This window comes from Argopecten irradians, chromosome 1, assembly GCF_041381155.1.
Source record: "Argopecten irradians isolate NY chromosome 1, Ai_NY, whole genome shotgun sequence".
NCBI lineage: Eukaryota > Metazoa > Mollusca > Bivalvia > Pectinida > Pectinidae > Argopecten > Argopecten irradians.
The window spans coordinates 45,601,473-45,624,705 of NC_091134.1; the positions used below are offsets into that span (position 1 = coordinate 45,601,473).

The 23,233-nt window shown below is 37.2% G+C and overlaps 2 protein-coding genes across 3 annotated transcripts in view; one reads left to right on the plus strand and one right to left on the minus strand.

Moving 5' to 3' along the window:
- Positions 1 to 2,721: 2,721 nt before the first annotated feature.
- LOC138329904 (oxygen-dependent coproporphyrinogen-III oxidase-like) overlaps positions 2,722 to 23,233 on the minus strand; it is a 37,600-nt gene continuing 17,088 nt past the window's right edge. For both annotated transcript variants that reach the window (XM_069277189.1, XM_069277197.1), the window contains exons 8-14: positions 22,570 to 22,636; positions 21,997 to 22,122; positions 21,412 to 21,523; positions 20,496 to 20,575; positions 11,373 to 11,452; positions 10,673 to 10,802; positions 2,722 to 5,345 (exon numbers count right to left, since the gene is read on the minus strand). In XM_069277189.1, the coding sequence (XP_069133290.1) occupies positions 5,259 to 5,345; positions 10,673 to 10,802; positions 11,373 to 11,452; positions 20,496 to 20,575; positions 21,412 to 21,523; positions 21,997 to 22,122; positions 22,570 to 22,636 (682 nt within the window). In that variant the 3' untranslated portion in view covers positions 2,722 to 5,258. The remainder of the gene's footprint in view (positions 5,346 to 10,672; positions 10,803 to 11,372; positions 11,453 to 20,495; positions 20,576 to 21,411; positions 21,524 to 21,996; positions 22,123 to 22,569; positions 22,637 to 23,233) is intronic.
- Positions 5,682 to 6,935, plus strand: LOC138329893 (ATP-dependent DNA helicase RecQ-like). The gene is made up of 2 exons (XM_069277183.1): positions 5,682 to 6,299; positions 6,680 to 6,935. The coding sequence occupies exons 1-2, from the start codon at positions 5,866 to 5,868 to the stop codon at positions 6,795 to 6,797; spliced, it is 552 nt and encodes a 183-aa protein (XP_069133284.1). The 5' UTR covers positions 5,682 to 5,865; the 3' UTR covers positions 6,798 to 6,935.

Sequence of the window (23,233 nt, forward strand, 5' to 3'; positions counted from 1 at the left end):
CCTATATCATAGATATAATCTTCAGATCAATTTTTCAATGCATACAGCGAACGTATATAGGGGTGGTCAGTTTGCCTAGCTTGACCAGGAAAATACTCCTCTAAAAATAGAGCGAAGTCAAGCTTATACATAGAACATGACGTATTTTTTCCCAAAACGAGGCCGCATCAACAAACGGAAAGCGTGCAACAAAATGTCAAACTAGAAGTGACAGTCTTTGCCACGCGCATTGTTTAGAGTTAAAGAAACAACAACAAATACGTCAGTGCGAAGTGACTGTTTAATACATAGACAAATTAACTAAAGACACTTCATGTTACTTACATAATAACGCTCCTCGCTAACTTGTACATCAACGACCAAAAATTAGATGAAGTAAGTCCAGTCCTGCGGTTTGTTTTGTGTCGCTGGCATATGTTTTATAGAAATTTAATCTCACCACGTGCAATGCCGTTACCACGAGTCCTAACAGATCCCGGCAAGTTCCGCTTGAGATGTGGCTTCTGTTTCTTCTATTGCTACATGCCATCTCTGAATTCAATTCCCTTTAGATATCCTAGGGTGCTACCGAATCCATTATAATTTCCTCGCACTTTGTTGCCGATTCAGATATATTTTTTTCATCTCACACACTTTCGTTCAGCCATTTTGTTTACTTAAGTGCGTGACAATGCGCATGCTGCCAAACTTCGACAGACACAATCCATCGCAGCTTCATTTGCATATTATTTTGTCTGACAAACGGACACCGTAATAAATCAAGGATTTCCTTCAATTTGGATTCAAGACACATTTGTTCAATCTCAAATAAATATATCTCTTTTAACCTTTGGCCTCTAGGTTAAATAATCACAAAGAGTTCAACAGTAGCAAACTCCACATCATATATTACATGATGTGCAATGGTAAGTTGAAATTAAGTCACAAACGAGAACTTGTACAATCCTTATATAATAGCTTCTTTCTAATAGACATATATCACACAAATAAATCATAACCCTCACATTGGCCGAGTTCATGTCAAACTCGCAGGTTGAGTTGATCAAGTAACGTAAAATTCTATTTCTAGACCCTAGTTCGAGCGTTGTGAACATAATGCGCTATTCCCGAGAGAAACTCTCTGAACCCTGTATCTGAGTTAGACAAGGGTAGAGTACAAAGTTCAAATTACATAACTTGAGTTAAAACTATCACGGTTTGTTGAAACATGCGCTGCTCGTGTTAATTGACTCTAGTTTCATGTGAACTCATCCCTTTTTGCTCAGGTTATAGAGCCAAACCAAGATTTAAAACAACCTTTGATGAATGTGGTAAAGCTCTAGTTTTATATTGCTCAATGTATAGAATGCAGTTTAAAAAGCCAAATATCAGCATATTTTTTATGTGTTTTGTTACACACCTGCTTTCCAAAATAACAATTTTCCTTTTTAAAATTTTTGCTTTTTAAAATAATACCTTTAGATATCAGATTTTCAATTTACCAGGGAATAATGTCACTCACAGTATATTTCCACTGTTTCTCACATACATATAAAGAAACGGAAAAATATGACCGACCGTCGGCGGGCGACGTGCATTCATTTTTGTTAAAAATGAATGTGTTGTTCAAATGTAAACATTTACCGTCCTGTGCCTATGTTCGTCCGTACGATCGAGGCCTTTGGGGTTGACGGGTGTGATAACCCTCTGAAAGAGAGGACAGATTAATAAACATATCCTCTTGGTCGTTTGTACTTGATGAGTATTTAATCATGTGATATTATTACATACATGCAACTCGCTAACAAAGTCCACGTGAAAGAAACAGTTACCGCAGTCACCACAAATACATATGTTAATACCATCCGAACACAAGATGGAATTTGTATATCATCATATCTAATGGTCAATAATGGACTCTAAAGCGTTAGTATTAATATAGATCACATTGGCTCTCCCCAAGGATGTAAATATCGTCAACGTCCAGACTACATCTCAATACATCGATTGAGCTATCTTTGAGAAAATCGGTAGTTTTACACAAACTTCCGCAATGTTGGTTGGTTGAAAAGTGTGTAAGCGTGCGTCAGCTTCGCCTCGCTGCACAATAACGGTCACCGAGTCACACATTGGCCGAGTACAAATTCTTTATGTTATTACCGCTATATATTAACTTTTAGCAAAATTGAATATATATTTAAAGTTCTGATCTGATTAAGTAAAATTATCTCTGAAATTTACTTTGTTTGTCATGTTTATTTTACACTAAAATATTGAACTTTTTTGTCGTCGCGGATGAATAATTCTACCTTACGTGAAGCGTCATCATTCGCTGTTCAATTGAGTAAGCTCCTCCCACTTTTGACCGACTTTTATTGAATAATTACGTCACTTTCAAATGACGATTTTATTGCATAAAATATAAATAAAAAAGTCGTGTGAGTGTAAATATAGGGATTGGATTTCGTTTTTATGTTAACCATGCTTGTATGGAGCAATTCCTTAAGAATATATTCAAATATGGGGCGCGAAACGCGCCGCCATAGAATATATTCTTGAGAGGAAATGCTCCATACAAGCATGGTTAAACATAAAAACCAGAAATCCAATCCCTATATTAACAAGTTTGAAATGCCAATCATTTTCACATGTTGAACTTCAATTAAACAATCTTACTTGTCTGTTTAACGACATATAAACTATATATTTAGTCATGACAAAAATAACCTATAACATGCTTAGTACTGTAACATGACAAAATGATTTATTATATATATCATGCAAAAGAAATGTCAAAATAAACTCTGTAATCATTAACAATGATTTAAAATTCATTATCTTTTAACAAATAATCAAATGTGTCATGCTTTGTTAGTAAAACAGATAGAAAATTAAGTTCCTATAGCCTCTCAATAACAGGAAGTCACCAAGACTGCTGGGGGTTTTCTTGGGAAGGGAGAGGGGGACGGAAGGAGAGTGTTTTGGATTTTTTTTTTTTTTTTTCATGTTCTATGTCCAATTTGCATGTTCTTTAAAGCTTAGGTCCTGGTTTGGATGGAGAAAAGCCAGAGTTCTGCAAGAAATACCACCAATCTATGACAGTCACTATCTGACAATCAACCCATACTATCTTAAACTAATTGAAAGATATATATTTTGAACATTAAACATCTTAAATGCTTGGCCATCAGAAACGAAAACATCCCTGAATACTATCAGTGGAAATAAAGGGTGGATTTGGATTATTAAATGAAATAAAATCATGCAATTTGGCCAAATCTTATGCTAGGTTTACACTATGTTACCGGCGGCCACGGCAGCCCCGTTTCGGGCCACCGTGGACAAAACGTGGTGACCGCAAGACAACTTGAGACAACGCAGAAGGACGTGATAGACAAACGTGAGCGGTCGTGATTACCGTGGATGCCGTCCCAGATGTTTAAACTGTCAAAAAATTTGCCACGGCAGTCACGGTACAGATGGTAAACGCCACAGGACATCATAAAACGGGATTGACGTAACAAAACGTAACAATGCGTGCGAGGCCGTAACAAAACTTCCAGACAGTCCGTGGTGGAACGGGCAGAAAGCACGCTTCCCGGAATCTACCAGTGATTTCAAGTTTTGTGACGTTCTGTTGAGTTTTTTTCCACGTTTTATCACGGTTGATGCAGATTGGCTGCACGTTTTGTGCCGTTTTGTCAAGGTTTGTCAAGGTTTTGACGGCAAGCCAAGGTGGATGATAACCGTTTCGATGCGTTCTGTCAAGGCACATCACGGCTTGTAGCGATTGAAAGCCCGACGTGATACAGCGTGTTACGTCTTATTACGGTCTTACGTTGCAAGCAAAATATGATGGAGCATCATTGCCTGGTCTGGTACATATTTGCTACTTCATGGATTATTTGTATTATTAAATAGAAATAGTCATTATCAAACACATTTAAACCATCAAATTATACCAAAGCTATTATTGCAAAAGACAGATTAAGTGATTAACCATTACAGAAAAAATGGTGTAAAAACACTTGGCTATAATAATTATATATTTATACCAAATATAGTTAAGATTTTCTGTTCTTTTAACACATTTTGTAATTAAAATGTGTTTGAAATGACATTTTCGGCAATAAATATTCCTTCATTTGCTTCAAAAAATTCCGGCATCAGACTTTCATCCCTAGCAAGCCTTGGCGAACCGTGAAAAACGTATCGGAGCTTGATCAAAACGTGTAAAACGTAGCAGACCTCATCAGATCGTAACAGGCCTAGAGAGAACGTAGTGGTATCCTTGATAGACCGTGCTAAAGCCGTAGTGTACCTTTAACCTCCGGGAACAGCACTTTCCCCTATATCCACGGTCCATCAAGTAATCCGTAAAAGACCGTGGCAAAACTTCACAAGACCTAGCTCAAATTGAATACAGAGACAAAAATAGCCAAAATTCCACGGCGCACCACGTTTCGGGCAAACGGGGCTACCGTGGTCGCCGGGAACATAGTGTAAACCAAGCATAACATTAAGACTTATGTAGGTTTAAGATTGTTTCATGATCTTGGGACCAGACAGGTGACTCTGGCTTACGGCGAGGTTCTGGGATGGATGGGATAGAAATAAACCATAACTTGGTATAAAAATATACTAACAATTCTCCATCATCGTACAGAGCCAGTCTGTGATGATCTTCCAAAAATAGTCCAGTTTGATGGCACATCAATATTTCACACATTACATATCTTTCTCTTCCTATTTCAGAAATCAAATGTTGACTACTTGATCTTTCCATTTCGGTGGTAATGGCTCCCAATATGTTCGTAGAAGATGACAAATGGTATATGTCTATACATGTCTATATAATATATGAAAACAAATTGCTCCCGCTTAGTCCTATGAAGATAGCAATCTTTCATAAGGAATATTCTGGTTAAATAATGTTCACTACGCCATGTCTGATAATCATTCACTGATCATTTGAATCACTAGTGACATGTGACAATAATACGCTTGTCATTACTAACAATCATCAACTTCTCATTTGCTCCGTTCTATGACATTTAATTTATTGGTTGTCAAGCCTTATTATCTGTTGCTATGACAACAAATCCATACTAAGCCCCGTAACATCCAGCCAGCAACATATACTATATCACTATCTCTGTCCATGTCGGCATGACGACTAGTCTATTGACTCTAATCACGTCCTCAATATCAGTATCCATGGCAACTAATCCCTCCTTCAAGGACACAAGTTAACGAGATAAGATGATCTAGTTCCAGGGTCAGACCCAGTCTTGTGGGTTCTTTAACACATTCAGTAGTTCATCCTCCTTAGAACCTGCCTTAGGGGAATGGCAATACTCCCATTTCTGTAACATAAAATGGTGGTAGGGTTAACTTCGGAGTCAACAGTAATAAATCTATGTTCAATCTCTAAGCATGCCTCCTGTTATCTTTACAAATAGACCTTGTAAGTAGTATTGACACCATTTGTTAATCATCTCAAATAGAAATTAAGTTACAAAATTATTCAGTAAACTGCAGGAAATGATTATTATATTTGGAAAGCTGTAACAAATATATACATTCAGTAAGCTATAGACATATACTCAGTAAGCTGTAGATATACACTCATATACTCAGTAAGCTGTAGACATATAACTCAGTCATTCTCATCCATCAGAGTTACTTTCCCTTCATTTCACTCTGTCAGTACCTCTGATATATCCTGCGAGATTTTCTGGAGTGAGGCTCGGTCACGTGACCCTTCTAAGCCAATCAGTGCTTTACGTTATAAAAGTGTCGCGAACAATTTTCCAGCTGTGAAAAAAGGCTTCGACCAATCACAGCCCCGCTTGCAAACGCTGTTCGGCATAGGCGGCGAGTAAAATGGACGACCAAGATGAGCGAAGAGTATGCGATTTCTTTTCTATCGACAGCCTACATACACACCAGAAGGAAGTTTTATCGACTATCCTACGTGGTAAGGACGTTTTCCTGTCGACTACAACTGGAAGCGGCAAGTCACTGTGCTATCAGGCTATACCAGTGTTGACTGAAAAGTTGGTACTTGTAATTTCACCTTTGATTAGCATCATGAAGGAACAGTCGGAGTTTCTGTCTGCATTAGGGATCAGATCCACCTATATTGGTAAAGATGACGAGGAGAAAGCGTCCATATTTAAAGGGGATTTCTCAGTAGTATATGCGTGCCCCGAAAGGTTACTTGGTGAAGAGATGTGGAGAGGCTTGTTGCTGTCGGATGTATATCGCCAGAGATTTGGGGCCGTAGTAGTGGATGAAGCGCACACGGTTTTGCAGTGGTATGTATATTTTTATACAAAATGTATGTGTGTGTATGAAATGATCTCATTATAAGTCTCATGAGAGTAAAAAAACATGAACAGAACATGTGCAGATATGACTAGATTGAAAACTGTGGAAATATATGTTTTAACAGTTGTTTGATATTATGCAATGTTAGAAAATTGTTTCTATTAAAAAAGTTTTAATTCCATGCATGATGATTTGATCACTTCTTCAATTATTTTAACACCCCCTCCCCTCAAGCAATCATGACATTTACTGTTAAGATTTTAACTAAATTTACCTACATATGTATTTTTTATTTGGTTTTGTTACATTAAAATTTAATAATTTCCCCCACAAACTCTATATCTTTATCTTTTCTGATGTTTTACAGGGGTGAAGAAAGGCATGCAGAAAGTGCGTTCAGAGGATGGTTCGGGAAGTTAGGGGAAATTCGGTCGGTCGCTTTGCCCAGATGCTCCAGTGATGGTACTCACAGCAACAGCCAGTAAAAAGAACAGGTTAGGGATATGTGCAAAGCTCTGTTTAAAATCACCAATGGAATATATCCAGTGTCCGGATCGTCCCAACATTAAACTAAATGTGAAACTGTGTAATTCTAACATGGATGTTGCGGACATGATGCAGTGGGCAATTTCAGGGTTGCAGGAGGAAAGGAACAATTTTCCAAGACATGTGGTTTTAACCAGAACAATCAGGGAATGTGCTGCCCTCTACAATGCTCTGAGATTACAGATTCCCGGTCTCCAGCATCTTTATCAGATGTATCATTCCTGTACACTGAACCGGATTAAGGAATCGATTACTGCAGACATGGGATCCAATACAGGACAAATCCGCATCCTTATTTGTACCAACGCAGCAGGTATGGGTGTAAATTTTAAAGGTGTATCCCATGTGGTCAACTTTAACTCCCCCATTGAACTGGACACATTTGTACAGCAAGTTGGACGTGCTGGTCGAGATGGTGCGTACTCTGATCATATTCTCATATGTACTAAAAGACAACTGGCAAAGGTGGACAGTGACATGAAGGACTATTCATTAAACAATTCTGCATGCCGTCGCAGTCATTTGATGAAAAACTACACAACAACTTTTTCGTCAGATGTCAAAGGACACAAATGTTGTGATATATGTTCAGTGAACTGTGTTTGTGATGAAGCCGATTGTCTTGCTGATCAGTTTCGGCATGCAGCTTTACTCTATTCTTCTACAGACAGTACCAGTGATGAGGACACTGATGATGACATTACGCATGATGGTGACGACACGGACAGTGAGTGATAGCGAACTGGTGAATAATTTCTTGGATTACTGATGATGACAAATGATGGTGACAACATCGATATCAGTGATAGTGAATTCGAAGTGAACAATTTCTTGGATTACCGTGACTTGCTATAATATCTCTTTTGTTACACAATAAGGCAACTTTAATTTTATTATCGCCTTTGAACTGGTTAAAGTCATGCTGTTGCATATGTTTCAATTGATTTTTCAGTTTTATGTTACAAAATGAATTCATCAATAATTCATGAAGGTATAGATGTTAAACTAGGATACATGGATAAGAGAAAAGGAATAATTTTTATGTGCTAGATCTTGGCATTTTTAACAAATAGCTCAAATGATATTTATGGAATTTAAGAATATTTTGAATATATACATATATGTGGCTTTCACAGGCAAATGAGATCTCTCTTTATTTTTTTTACTGTTGATATTGATATTAGTGTGTGGTTGTTTTTTAAACAAAGTCATGGATGAATTAAAGAAGTTAACTGATGATGATTTTTTATTGTGTTATCTTTATGGGTATGTCAACTCATGTGTTAAATACGACTCGTTTCTTGACATCTAAAGGAGTGCTTCAACATAATTTTCTGCAAAATGAAGGAAACAGTATAGCGATAGCTTGACAGCCGATGGGTGCCGAGAATGATACTCAGTAAGCTGTAGATATATACTCATATACTCAGTAAGCTGTAGACATATACTCATATACTCAGTAAGCTGTAGACATATATGCACATATACTCGGTAAGCTGTAGACATATATGCACAAATTCTCAGTAAGCTGTAGACACATATGCACATATTCTCAGTAAGCTGTAGACATATATGCACATAATTCAATTTTGCTTTGTTACAAGCATTTTCATTGGCTTAAAAAATTTACTTTATCAGCCCATAAAGGAAAAAATGACGTCGCCGTTTGTAACGTCCCCCCCCCCCCGCTTCTGATTGGCTGAGATGACGGCGTAATAATTTCATAGACAAAAGAGTCCCAAAATGAATTTTAAATGTTGAAGAGATTATCTTTAGTAAAATGAATTATAAGGATTAATTTAAATAGATTTTTTATGTTATGGAGATATAACACAAAAATCTGAGTGTACTCTCATCATAAACCGCTTCGCGGTTTATTTAGAGCAACTCAGATTTTTGTGTTATATCTCCATAACATAAAAATCTATTCAAGTTAATCCTTAAATATTCTCAGTAAGCTGTAGACATATATGCACATATTCTCAGTAAGCTGTAGACATATATATACTCAGTAAGCTATAAACATATACTCAATAAGCTGTAGACATATACCCCATTAAGTTGCAGACATATATATACATTCAATAAGCTATATGGACATATGCTCAGTAAGCTGTAGACATATATTATAATATTAAGAAATTGATAGAAAAACAAAATATTTCTTGGTGTTAAATAACTGACTCACGTATTTCCCTTTTAAGAATATAATGAAAACCATATGGAAATCCATCAAATACATGTATAGCGGAAAATAGATAATTTTTACGAACACCCTATATGACTTCCTTGACCTCATTCAAATTGTTTATTTTGAGGAGTGGTCACCTTATATAACGAAAATGGCGGCGAGATGTCACTTTTTCATTTCGAAATATAATTAGGTTTAGATGTCATTTCAGGATTGGAGCTGAACTAATCTTAATTTATGATGTCGTTGGTCAATGAAATGTTTGAAAATAATAAGTGATACGTCTGCGCATATCCAGTTACATATTCATGCAATGTGAAGCACTTGTACATCTGCCGATGTAAGTCGAGTCTTTTTGATTAGGAAAGAAAGTATTTGAAATTCATTAAAATCAATACTGAAAGTGTGCGAAATTACGTATCCCCAAACTATATTTCCGTTTTATCAACGTTATTAGAATGCGATCTTCAATTTATACAGTAAAAATACATTGACCGCACATGTACTTGTTTGAAAAGGGATATAGTAATTCTGTTTTATCTAAGAGATACTTGGCTGCATTATGAGAGGCCACGTCACTACGCCGTCACATCTCGGTGATCACGACTGTCAGTGCTGTTTATGGGGCGGGGGTTATGAAGTCAGACTCGGCCAATCGCCACGCGCACACTGTTATCCCATTCTATTTGTGCCTGTAGTGATCAAAGGAACTTCCTACGTTTGTCTAGTTAGTACTACACCTGTGCCTTTCAAAGTAATTCCGTGTCCACAGTAAGCTGTAGACATATATACTCAGTACGCTATACACACTGTAGACATATATGCACTCAGTAAGTTACAGACATATATATATACTCGGTAAGCTATAGACATATATATATAATCAGTAAGCTGTAGACATATATATATACAGTAAGCTGTAGACATATATATATATACTCATTAAGCTGTAGACATATATATATACTCAGTAAGCTGTAGACATATATATATACTCAGTAAGCTGTAGACATATATATACTCAGTAAGCTATAGACATATATATATATATACTCAGTAAGCTGTAGACATATATATATACTCAGTAAGCTGTAGACACATATATACTCAGTAAGCTGTAGACATGTATATTTACTCAGTTAGCTGTAGACATATATATACTCAATAAGCTGTAGACATATATATATACTCAGTAAGCTGTAGACATATATATACTCAGTAAGCTGTAGACATATATATACTCAGTAAGCTGTAGACATATATATACTCAGTAATCTGTAAACATATACTCAGTAAGCTGTAGACAAAAACCTAAACTGATCATGGTTAGTGCACAGAAGTTCGGCCGGTTTGGAGAAGTGAACCGAATATTGATCATCACCATCCAGATTTAAATGACCGGAACTCGGAGCCAGAGTTCCTGGAAAAAACCCACTGGCCTGCATTTACTAACTGGCAAATGGCCCATATGGGTTTTGAACTCCCTACCCTGAGGTGGTGGAAGGTTAGTGGTATAATGTAGGAACACTCACTCAGCCACTGCAGTCCGAGTCTAAAAAATATACCATATAAGCTCTATAGAGTTTCTCCTGAAATACGTTTTATACTAAACAATATACTTACTGCATGTAGAGGTAGAGACATAAGGATGCTTTCGAACCTAGCACCAGGTGTCATCAGCCCAAACTTTGTTCCTCTGTCATAGATCAGGTTAAACTCCACATACCTCCCCCGCCTCAACAGCTGCCACTGTCTACAGAAAAATGTGGCAAAGGGGAGATAACTCTTAAATCCTTCATCAATAGTTTGTATCAGCAATACTTTTTAGCAAAAAAAAGCCTATTTAATGCTATAAATTTTTCAGCTTTAATTTAATCACATATTGAACATCAAATTATTTTTTTTGAACTTACAAAATTTCCATTACAAAATAAAATACAGTACATTTAATTATCATTTTCAAACAACAATAAAAAGTTACAAAGCAGATATTGACCACTGTATTGTGGCTTTATCACTTTCAACAAATGGCTGTAAATGACTTATATCTTCAAATGATCAAAGTGAAATGTAAATCAAAAGTTCCATAATAAGTTAGGTTTTTTGGTGTTTATTCCCCCCCCCCCCCACCATCTTTTTAATGATTCAATTAATTGATCAATTTACTCTCCCCAATATGGCTGGGGCTACTTTGGTTAGTAGAAGGTATATAACTCTTGAAGACTTGGACAAGCACCACTTTGTATATGTAAGTGAGGCATATGACAATAGAATCAATGAACCACAAGAATGGATAATTCTTACTTACAGAAACAAGACTTACCTGTCATCATATGAATAGCCATCATTTTTGTGTTTCTTGACAATGGGTATATAGGATGGCAAAACAGCTTCAGCACAGCTCTGTAATATGGAGATAGCTAGTTAAAATATGATTTGTTGTCCTATCAATCACTTGGATGATTCAAGACTTGCTAGCTTCATGTACATGTGCACCTAGATCCCTGGTAGTGGGAAAAAACAATCAACCTACTAAATGGCATTACCTTAAATGCATATCAAACTACTATACCAATTGACCACCTCAGAACCTTTAAATTAAATATTCAGGTGCCAGTATTTAAGTATAATCATCCATTTAGTCTAATTTTTTAAGTGAAAAAGAAAATCCTAGTAAAGAACTCAAGTTACTATATTTACAGAACTATGGAGAGTCAAACCTGCCTCAGCGACCACCTCTGTATAATGACCCACCTGCCAAATAAGACCCTTTTCACAGGATCCTAAACGGTCAATTTCTTCACAATTTGACCTGTGTATAAAGACTACTTAACTGTAAAGACCTTGAAATTGAGTGGTTTTATAAACAGGTTTCACTGTCAATGATTTTTCAGCTTATATAACATTTCAACACATGAAGATGTACATTTTGCAAAGAGAACGTACCTACATATAATGGGCATGCATGCTTTACCATGAGTGTACATACAATGGCATTCGTATTAAAAACCAGTAAAAACACATTGTGTCAATATCAATTAATTGTTATCTGTAAAACAATTAGAAAAGATCTGTAAAACAATTAGAAAAGATGTACAATAGATGCTTAACTCATAGGAGATGATGTGAAGTTTAGGGTCAAAAGTAGGGAAGGGACCATTAACTGATCAAACAAAATACCAAATGAAAAAGAGGGTCAGATCATAGATACCATTTAAGGAACATTCTGGATAAAGCTAGAATTTGATTATTTCAAATAATGAAATTTAATTATTTTCAATACATAATCGGGCTGAACCATAGGATACTTTGAAAATATTTAATGTAACAAGGTTTCATTTCAAAAAGAAAACACATAATAACTGCATGATTTGTGAACATCCTATCAAGTCAAGTATTCTTATTAACAAAAATAGTTTTTACGGTACCTCCCCATTATCTTGTCTTTTTATGTTTTTACGGTACCCCCCCATTATCTTGTCTTTTTATGTTTTTACGGTACCTCCCCATTATCTTGTCTTTTTATGTTTTTACGGTACCTCCCCATTATCTTGTCTTTTTATGTTTTTACGGTACCTCCCCATTATCTTGTCTTTTTATGTTTTTTTACGGTACCCCCCCCCCCCATTATCTTGTCTTTTTATGTTTTTACGGTACCCCCCCATTATCTTGTCTTTTTATGTTTTTACGGTACCCCCCCATTATCTTGTCTTTTTATTTTTTACGGTACCCCCCCCCATTATCTTGTCTTTTTTATGTTTTTACGGTACCTCCCCATTATCTTGTCTTTTTATGTTTTTACGGTACCCCCCATTATCTTGTCTTTTTTATGTTTTTACGGTACCCCCCCCCATTCCCCATGTTTTTTATCATTATCTTGTCTTTTTATGTTTTTACGGTATGGTACCTCCCCATTATCTTGTCTTTTTATGTTTTTACGGTACCTCCCCATATTATCTTGTCTTTTTATGTTTTTACGGTATCTTGTCTTTTTATGTTTTTACGGTACCCCCCCCCCCCTTTTTATGTTTTTTACGGTACCCCCCATTATCTTGTCTTTTTATGTTTTTACGGTTTTTACTTGTCTTTTTATGTTTTTTACCCCCCCCCCCCCATCATATCTTGTCTTTTTTATGTTTTTTACGGTTACCCCCCCCCATTATCTTGTCTTTTTATGTTTTTACGGTACCCCCCCCCCCCCCCCCCCATTATCTTGTCTTTTTTATGTTTTTACGGTACCCCCCCCCCATTATCTTTTTCTTTTTATGTTTTTACGGTACCCCCCCCCCCCCCCATTATCTTGTCTTTTTTATGTTTTTACGTACTCCCATTATTTTTATGTTTTTACGGTACCTCCCCATTATCTTGGTATCTTGTCTTTTTATGTTTTTACGGTACCTCCCCATTATCTTGTCTTTTTATGTTTTTACGGTACCCTCCCCCCATTATCTTGTCTTTTTATGTTTTTACGGTACATCCCCATATCTTGTCTTTTTATGTTTTTACGGGTACCCCCCCCCCCCCCCATTATATTGTCTTTTTATTTTTTACGGTACCCACCCACCCCCCCCCCCCCCCCCCATTATCTTGTCTTTTTATGTTTTTACCCCCCCCCCATTATCTTGTCTTTTTATGTTTTTTTATACGGTACCTCCCCATTATCTTGTCTTTTTATGTTTTTACGGTACCCCCCCCCCCCCCCCCATTATCTTGTCTTTTTATGTTTTTACGGTACCCCCCCCCCCCCCCCCCCCATTATCTTGTCTTTTTATGTTTTTACGGTACCACCCCCCCCCCCCCCATTATCTTGTCTTTTTATGTTTTTACGGTACCCCCCCCCCATTATCTTGTCTTTTTATGTTTTTACGGTACCCACCCCCCCCCCCCCCCCTATTATCTTGTCTTTTTATGTTTTTTACGGTACCCCCCCATTATCTTGTCTTTTTTATGTCCCCCCACCCCCCCCCCCCCCCATTATCTTGTCTTTTTATGTTTTTACGGTACCCCCCCATTATCTTGTCTTTTTATGTTTTTACGGTACCTCCCCATTATCTTGTCTTTTTATGTTTAGACCAACATTTATAAAGGTCATGTCTATGTCTATGTAAGTATGTGTAATTGGGCGACTGAAATGTTTTAGATTACTATCTCTCCAATTTAAATATCCACTGTCTATACAAAGCGTTAGTTCAATATCTGGAATTGAGGACAATAATAATCAAAGACAATGAAGAATGTGTACCTATTGACTTGTAACTCATTTTTATACACCACCGCTTTTTACCCCTGATTGAACAATAGTTATGGTAAAACAAAAGACTAGACTAGTCCACTACAAATTGAAGGGTTGCAGTCATTATCTTTTGTTAGAATGTGTATTGTTGTACACTTCAGGTGGCTATAAATATATCACTACAAGTGCAGTAAACATACATTTTATAACTGACAGACGACTTCATTCCAAAAGACCAACAGTTGTTCAACACTGTACACACTTTGTATCAGGAAACATGAAAAGAATATCTCTAAAGAGAACTTGACTTTTTCTATTTGTGCCATACAGAGCTAAAAACTGTTGAATTCCTGAAGGATTTTAATAAATTGAAGATGGCCAGTCGAAGGCCGCTACCCTTACCTATCAGGGAAAAGGGTAGTGCACTCTGTCCTTTCCACAAGGGTAAGGAGACTGTTTACTTTTGCAAGGAAGTTGCATGTGATGGTGAACTTATCTGTTCTAAATGTCTCCAGACAAGACACAAGGGACATAAAGTGTCATCTCTTGATGATCTCATTGCTATCAGACAACGGAAAAAGATTCAAACCTTTGTAAACCAGGCTGAAAAAATTGAGCAGCAGAAGATCAAAGCAGAAATGAGGTATGTAGAGAGCATACTGGATGAGAAAAGAAAGCTGTTTCCAAATGTGATCTACCAAATACGACAGCATAACGCGAAACTGAAGGAGGAAGTTGACAAGACGACAAATGAGTTTATAAAGACAGTGGAAAAGTTGGAGACAGAAACTATGGACCTGTTACACAAATACAAGAAAGAGCTGGTCACCATGTACGCCAAGATTACCTCTCTACTACATGACTGTAACAAAGCCATGCGGGTCGGCAGTAATGTACAGGTTTACGACACAGAACGAGACATACATGGGGCATTCAACCTGCCCTATTTCCCGAGCTTACGGGTACCTGTGTTTCAGCCTTTGAACTACCCAGAAGAGTTGATAGAAACTGCCTTTGGTACCATTAGGATAAAAGACGACACTGAAGATCCAACAGCACCATCTGAGACTGGAGATGAACTAGCAATGGCTGAGGTTCAAAGTGAGGACCAATCCGCAGATGCACAGTCAATCAGATCAACCCTTTATGAGGAAATCCAAACATTATCCGAGTTCAACTACCCATACGAGATCAGCAAAATCTGCCCAATTTCAGATCATGCCTGGGTGTCTCATTGGGAAGGGAAGCGGCTCCTGCTTCTTAACCAGGATGGGGAGGTGAAGCAACAGTTAAGGCTATCAGTCGAAGTATGGGATATTGCAAAATCCCCAAAGACAAACAACTTATGGATGTGTAGCCGTGACGACAACTCAGTCAGGGAGCTGACCACTACGCTAGCCAAGGAGCCACGTGTGCGGTTCAAGTGTAGCCGTGAGCCGTGGTGTCTCTGCTGTACTACTGACAACAAAGTGTTGATCGGGATGACAAAGGAAATCAGGCTGTACAACCTTCAGGGCAAAGTAACCCACGCAGCAACCATCGACCGCGAAGGGGAGAGAATTGTTGTCACTCCACGCAGCATCACGCAATGTCGCATCACACGAAACGTCGCTGTGGCCGATTTTGACTGGGAAGAAGACGACGGCAAAGGGAAACCAAGAGTAGCAGTAATGGACAACCAGCTCAATCTGCTGTTTTACTACCGTCGGAAAACAAAGAAACTTCCTGAGGACTCTCTGCTGAAGCCAACGCCATTCGAGCCGTGGTCTCTTAGTTATGATAGCAAGGGGGACCTAGTCATAGCTGACTTCAACAATGACAGCATCATGCTAGTCAGTGGAGAAGGACGTTTATTGAAAACCCTGCTGGTAGACTGGACTAACAGCCCTGTAGCTGTGGGCCTACAGTCCGACAACATTCTCTGGTCGATCTTCAACTACGAGGATGTCAAAGTGTTGAAATACGAGGATACAGGGGTCTTCATATGAGCAGCTAAAGCTAGGACACATAGACATAAATACAATGGATCAAAAATGTCTGAAATGCTATTATTCAGAGTATTGTGTTTTGAAGAAGAGGATTTTACTAATGAATTTGGTAGATTTAACAAATCTGAAACAGATTTGTATTTTTTTGTTGAAGCAACTAGAAGAAAATAAATCAAATAAGAAGTTAAATGAGTAACATTTTATTCTAAAGGTATTCCTAATTAGACAAATATTCATATATAATATATCGATGGATTCTTTATCAAATAATAACTTTTGAAAATTAATTAGTGCCTTATCAGTTTCATTACTTTCTTTTATTGACTATTCAAACTTGATTTGCATTGTATTGTTCCGGATGTTTCCGAAGTCAATCAGATGCTTAGAATATCGTGACCGATGCAAGAGTTTGTATGATACGCTGCTTGAAGTTTACACAAAACAAATGCGTTTAGCACTGTGTAATGTCACTGTTCTTAATTTATAGTAGATTATTGCTGACAAATATATCTTAGTATATGTTTTTGAAAGGTTGGTGTCACTAAAATCACTGCGAAATCTATTAAACGGTATAAGACACCAACTTCCGGTATCGCCTGCGCAGATGGAATCTGCGCATAGCGGATGTACACAGACTCTACACCCGATAAGGAAAATAATAGTGCGAGATCGCACTAAAAATATATAACTATTTTAATCTATGTGGCTTTTTAATGTTGTAATTAAATTTGGTTGTTGTTTACTTCTAATTCATACACTTGTGCCTCATTATTGTGTAAAAAACATGCAAGAAATTGATATGCTTACATTTTATTTCATGTTTGTGCAATTTATTTCAGTTACTGTAATAAATGGATGTAGCACATAAAAAGATGTCTTTTTTCTTTTTTATTCACAATGACAAAGTCATTGATGTTTAAACTAAATACAATCAAAAGGAACAACATATATAATTAACACCATTGCAAACACTAACCCCTCTGTAACCCCTTGAGATCCAATTTCCTGATGATATCTGTAACCCAAAGAGATCCAATCCGTCTGCTCCTAGAGATCCAATCCTGCAATGATCTCTGTAACTTCTAGAGATCCAATTACCCGATCATCTCTGTAACCCCTTGAAATCCAATCCCCCTGATATCTCTGTAACCCCCTGAGATCCAATCTCCTGATGATATCTAGCCCCTAGATAATCTCTGTAATCCCTGGAGATTCAATACCCCTGAGAAAAATGTAACCCCTAGAGATCCAATCTTCCTGATATCTATAACCCCTAGAGATCCAACACCTGTGAGTTCTCTGTAACCCCTTGAGATCTCTGTAACCCCACGAGATCCAATCCCTCTGCCCCTAGATATCAAATTCTGCAATGATCCCTGTAAAAACTAGAGATCCAACCCCCCTGATGACCTCTGTAACCCCTAGAGATCCATTCTTCCTGATATCTCTGTAACCCCTAGAAATCTAACCTTTGTGAGATCTCTGTAACCCCTTGAGATCCCCCTTAGAGCTATGCAATTCTTAGAGATCAAATTCCCGAGATATCTCTGTAACCCCTAGAAATCCGAGATCTTTGGTAACCTGTAACCTCTAGAGATCAAATCCCTGAGATCTGTGTAACCTCTAGTGATCCCATGTTCCTGATGATCTCTGTAATCCAAAGAGATCCAATCCTGGAGAACTCTGTAACCCATAGAGATCCAATCCCCACTGAGATCTGTGTAACGTTTAGAGATCCAATCCCCTTGATAGCTACGTAACACCTAGATATCTAATCCCCCTGAGATCTGTGTAACCCCTAAAGATCCAATCCTAGAGATATCTGTAACCCCTAGAGATCCAATTCCAGAGATCTGTGTAACCCCTAGAGATCAAATCCTATAGATCTGTGTATTCCCTAGAGATCAAATCCCTAAGATCTGTGTAACCACTAGAGATCCATTCCAAGAGAACTCTGTAACCCCTAGCGATCCGATCCCCCTGATTGTCTCTGTAACCTCTAGAGATCAAATCCTATAGATCTGTGTATTCCCTAGAGATCAAAACCCTAAGATCTGTGTAACCCCTAGAGATCCATTCCAAGTGATCTCTGTAACCCCTAGCGATCCGATCCCCCTGATTGTCTCTGTAACCCCTAGCAATCCAATTCCTCTGAGATATCTGTAACCCCTAGCGATCCAATCCTAGAGATATCTGTAACCCCTAGAGATCCAATTACGGAGATCTGTGTAACCCCTAGAGTGGATATCAAATACTATAAGACTCTTTCATATGTGGATATGAAGGATATGGATATTCTACACGAGGGTCACAAAATGTAGTAAAATGCCCGAGGGTAGAATATCCCTATCCTTCATATCAACTTATAAAAGAGTATTTTTCTTTTATACATCAACGTTTTATTGCAATTTTACAACTATGATATCCCACCATTTTTAGATAAATTCGAAGAAATCCACGACTGAAAGTCAAATTTTCATACATGAAAAATTCCGTGATATTTTCAACAAAAATTCTGGTGTTTGCACCTTTTATAGTAAAACCAGTCAAGTTTGTGAAAAAAAGTTAAAATTTTACCGAGGAAATAGAAATTTTGTTGACGCCATGATGCCACAAAGCTTTATTGCATGGGTAGCCATGCAATACAGCCTCAGGTGGCATGAGTGAATTGCCCTAGACCAGCCAGTATTACACGTGTAGGTATGAAAGAATATAGATCTGTGTATCCCCTGGAGATCAATCCCCACTGAGATCTATGTACATAACCTCAACAGATCCAATCCCAGAGATCTGCGAAACCCCATCAGAGCTCCAATGATCATACCACACTAGGTAATACCTATAAATCCCTCCTTTCACACTTATGTTATTACTACAGGTGTGAAAAATATCTTAAAGTGATAATATTTAATTATCACCAAGTTCATCAATTATGGGAAAAAATCTAAAAGAAACTGAAAGGAATTTAATTATCAATATAACACCTCGGAGTCTATCCCATTGGCCCCCCATCCCAAGTGATAGCCACTTATTGATTTCAATTGTTTAAGGATATACTTTAATTCAAGGCATAAGTTTAGAAAACAAAGTAGAGTCAAACCTGTCTATAACGACCACTGAAGGGGGTCACTATAGACAGGTTGCCCTTATAGACAGGTTGTGGCTATCATGCCAGAAAAATAGAATAGAATTATATATATGCAAAACAAACCTGCTATTGGATATTTATACATTTATTTCCATGTATTATTTAAGAACTAATTGTGTAAATATATTTCCGTGATTTGTGTGGATTAACAATGAATAATGAAACACATAAAATAAATCAGTATGTTTTATCCTGCCTACCGTGTCATCCGAGTTGTGACTTCAAAATCATGCTTTACGAGTAATCTTATCGTGCACATGGCATTCATGACCAAACATAATTTCAGTCTTTGATAGACATACATAAACGGTTGTAAAACTTTCATCCTCAAGTTGGCAACCATATCTGTACCTCAAAAGTTACGACCGTAGGTTATAAACCATACTGTCCTTTATAAACAGTTCATAGCTTTGGCTTCAGTAATGGCTGCCATTTGCTTAATAAGGGAGTTAAATACTGGATGTAGGTCAAAGGGAAGCTACTGCACGCACACATTGTACTCGGTACTCGAAAAGTTGATCTCAGCAACCTGTCATTAGACAACTTTGATGGGACTAAAAGGACCGACCGTTAGCCACATTAGACAGGTGGTTGTTCTACACAGTATCATTATATAGCAAAAACGAATGGGGAGTCTAAAGACCGGTCTTTATAGACAGGTAGTCGTTATAAACAGGCGGTCATTATAAACAGGCGGTCGTTAGAGCAGGTTTGACTGTATTACGTTGGTGACTTTTTTCATTTGGTTTTTGGTCTTTTTCTTAAAGGGACAATTCAATGAGACTAATTCTGTAACATAACCACAAAGCAAAATATGACATAAATGTATTGCTCTATATTCCTTATGAAAAAATGTCTTTACTACACTGGCAAGGGCCAGGGTTCGGCATACAAGACGTCCGACCACAATGTGTAATGGCAGACAGCAAGCGAGTTTGAACATTTCACATAGATTTCATTACAGTGGGCTTTTCTGGCATATCACTGTAAAACCAACTTATACAATTTCCATTAGAACTTCAATTAGGTAATATCAATGAATACAAGGTAACGAAGAGAGCGGTATCAGTTACTTACCGTTACAAACTTAAAATTATCGGCTTGTGTTCCTTTGTCTAAGTCATCAAAGAAAATTCCTCCAACTCCCCTCTTTTCACCTGAAATAGAGATAGACATTTTATATCAGAATTACCAATAACACTTCTGTAGTGTATTCAATTACTATGACAATTCATATACAGTAAAACCTGTCTTAGCAACAACCTATGTAGAACAACAACCTGCTTATAAAAGACCACTTTCCTGGATCCTAAACTGGCAATTTTTGAGAATATCTTCTTTGTCTCTTTGATGGTCATTTTGACAGATTTGACTACCTATATGTATATTCATATTTTGTATATAACAAGAGTGCTTCCAATCTGAACATTTTACTTGCACATATGTAATAACAGCTGACAATGTTGTACAAATAACTTTGTACAAGATATCATCCTGATTTCTAAGGGGTTGTAAAATACATGTACAACTAAATGCATAACTAAACCTAAATCCCTACATCATTAAAGATGCTCCACTGCCGACAGAGCATAAATGATATTCATCATTTGAACAACAATTGTGTTTAGTTGTGTATATATATGCCTAATTAACACAAAATACAATATGAAATAGTTTATTTCGCCTTTGGTGCATACACAATCAGTTCTTCATTCCATATAGGATATAGTGCCATGGAATTTTTTCGGGATGCAATTAATTATTTTTCATATTTTAAACTTTAAGTAAAATTAGAAGCTCTAACTTTTCAATGGTGGTAATGGTGTTAAGTAAGTAACTTTTGTAACTGAAGAAAAATACTAAATCGTCTGCTATTGTTTTTGATAGTGAAAAAACACCATTTGTCAGCGGTGGAGCATCTTTAAAAGCCAAGACTGTATGTAAATAACATGTAGTCATACATACTTACAGTCTGCTGTATGGATATACATACCACGATGTTTGATAGTGAAGTAATCGTCACACCATTTTTTAAATCTAGGATAGTAGTCTTTGTTATGTTTGTCACAGGCTGTCTTCAATGTTTTATGGAAGTGTACAACATCCTGTGGATGATTCAAACAAAATCATTGAAATTACATACATGTCAACTCACCTGCACTGGCAGAAAGACTCATGAAAATTCAAACAAAAAAAATGAAATTTCAAAACTTGCTTGGGTCTACAATTTCATTAAATTTTCCATTTACTCATGATTATCAAAAGAATTAATTTGTACACTTTTTCTTTTATCCATTAAAAGATTACATGAAATTATGAAATTGGAAATGGATTTTTTTCTTCTTCTTCTTCCCCCCCCCCCCCCCCAAGTGGTTAGCATATGAGTGGTTTTTCTCTAGGTACTCTGACTTTCCGCCACCAACAAACCTGACACGTCATTGGCACATGACCCTCGCTGTTAATATGACGTTAAACTAATAAAACCCACAAAACCATTCGATTGTATATCACCTGTTATATACTTGTAGTCCCTAAGTGTGGTATACCTTCAGATACCTGTTGATGAGGTAGCACTTACCTGTTTGTCCAGGTAGGAAGGCGTCAGATCAGTACCACCACCAAACCACCACTGAGTTTTACCTGTCTCGTCAGTTACCTCGAAGTAACGATAATTAAAATGGATTGTCGGAACATTTGGGTTTTTCTACAAAAAGAAAACCAAGGATTATTTTAATATAGCAAGCTAGAACAGTGATAACATAAGAGTGAAAACTGAAGAACATAATTTTAAAATCAGGTCTAGCAAAAACCCATTTATGTGAATCTCAGAATTTTCAACTTTGGCAATTGTGTTCAGCATTTCTAACTCCATGTTGTAAATTCAGATGTTTTTGTTTTTTAATTTGACCCCTTTGATGGGCCACAATGGCCATTTTTCATTTTTGGTTTGGTCTCCAGAACCCTTATAAACCATAACTATGGAATTTAGTGACCAACAATTAAATTCCCCATATATTTATGGAACTTCAAAATGCACACAAGTGTGACACATGACACTTTTTGTATGGTTATTGGATGATCTTTTACATATAATGCAGTTAAGTAAAACAAACTACATTGACCTGGCTCATCATCAGATCATCATACTCACTGGATGTATAACAGCACTGATTCCTGTTGCAAAGAATGGTAGAGAGGTTCCTTCTAGGACCTTCCCTCTGTAACAAAGAACAGTAGAAAGTGTAACAAAGAATGGCAGAGAGGTTCCTTCTAGGACCTTCCCTCTGTAACAAAGAACAGTAGAAAGTGTAACAAAGAATGATAGAGAGGTTCCTTCTAGGACCTTCCCTCTGTAACAAAGAACAGTAGAAAGTGTAACAAAGAATGATAGAGAGGTTCCTTCTAGGACCTTCCCTCTGTAACAAAGAACTGTTCCTCTAGGACCTTCCCTCTGTAACAAAGAACAGTAGAAAGTGTAACAAAGAATGGTAGAGAGGTTCCTTCTAGGACCTTCCCTCTGTAACAAAGAACAGTAGAAAGTGTAACAAAGAATGGTAGAGAGGTTCCTTCTAGAACCTTCCCTCTGTAACAAAGAACAGTAGAAAGTGTAACAAAGAATGGTAGAGAGGTTCCTTCTAGGACCTTCCCTCTGCAACAAAGAAAAGTAGAAAGTGTAACAAAGAGTGGTAGAGAGTTCCTTCTAGGACCTTCCCTCTGCAACAAAGAACAGTAGAAAGTGTAACAAAGAATGGTAGAGAGGTTCCTTCTAGGACCTTCCCTCTGCAACAAAGAAACAGTAGAAAGTGTAACAAAGA

Bases quoted from the DNA above. Each gene is read 5' to 3' on its own strand.
- LOC138329893 (XM_069277183.1), top strand. From the start codon at position 5,866: ATGGACGACCAAGATGAGCGAAGAGTATGCGATTTCTTTTCTATCGAC. The intron at 6,300-6,679 runs GTATGTATATTT...GATGTTTTACAG, and splicing joins GCGCACACGGTTTTGCAGTG to GGGTGAAGAAAGGCATGCAG.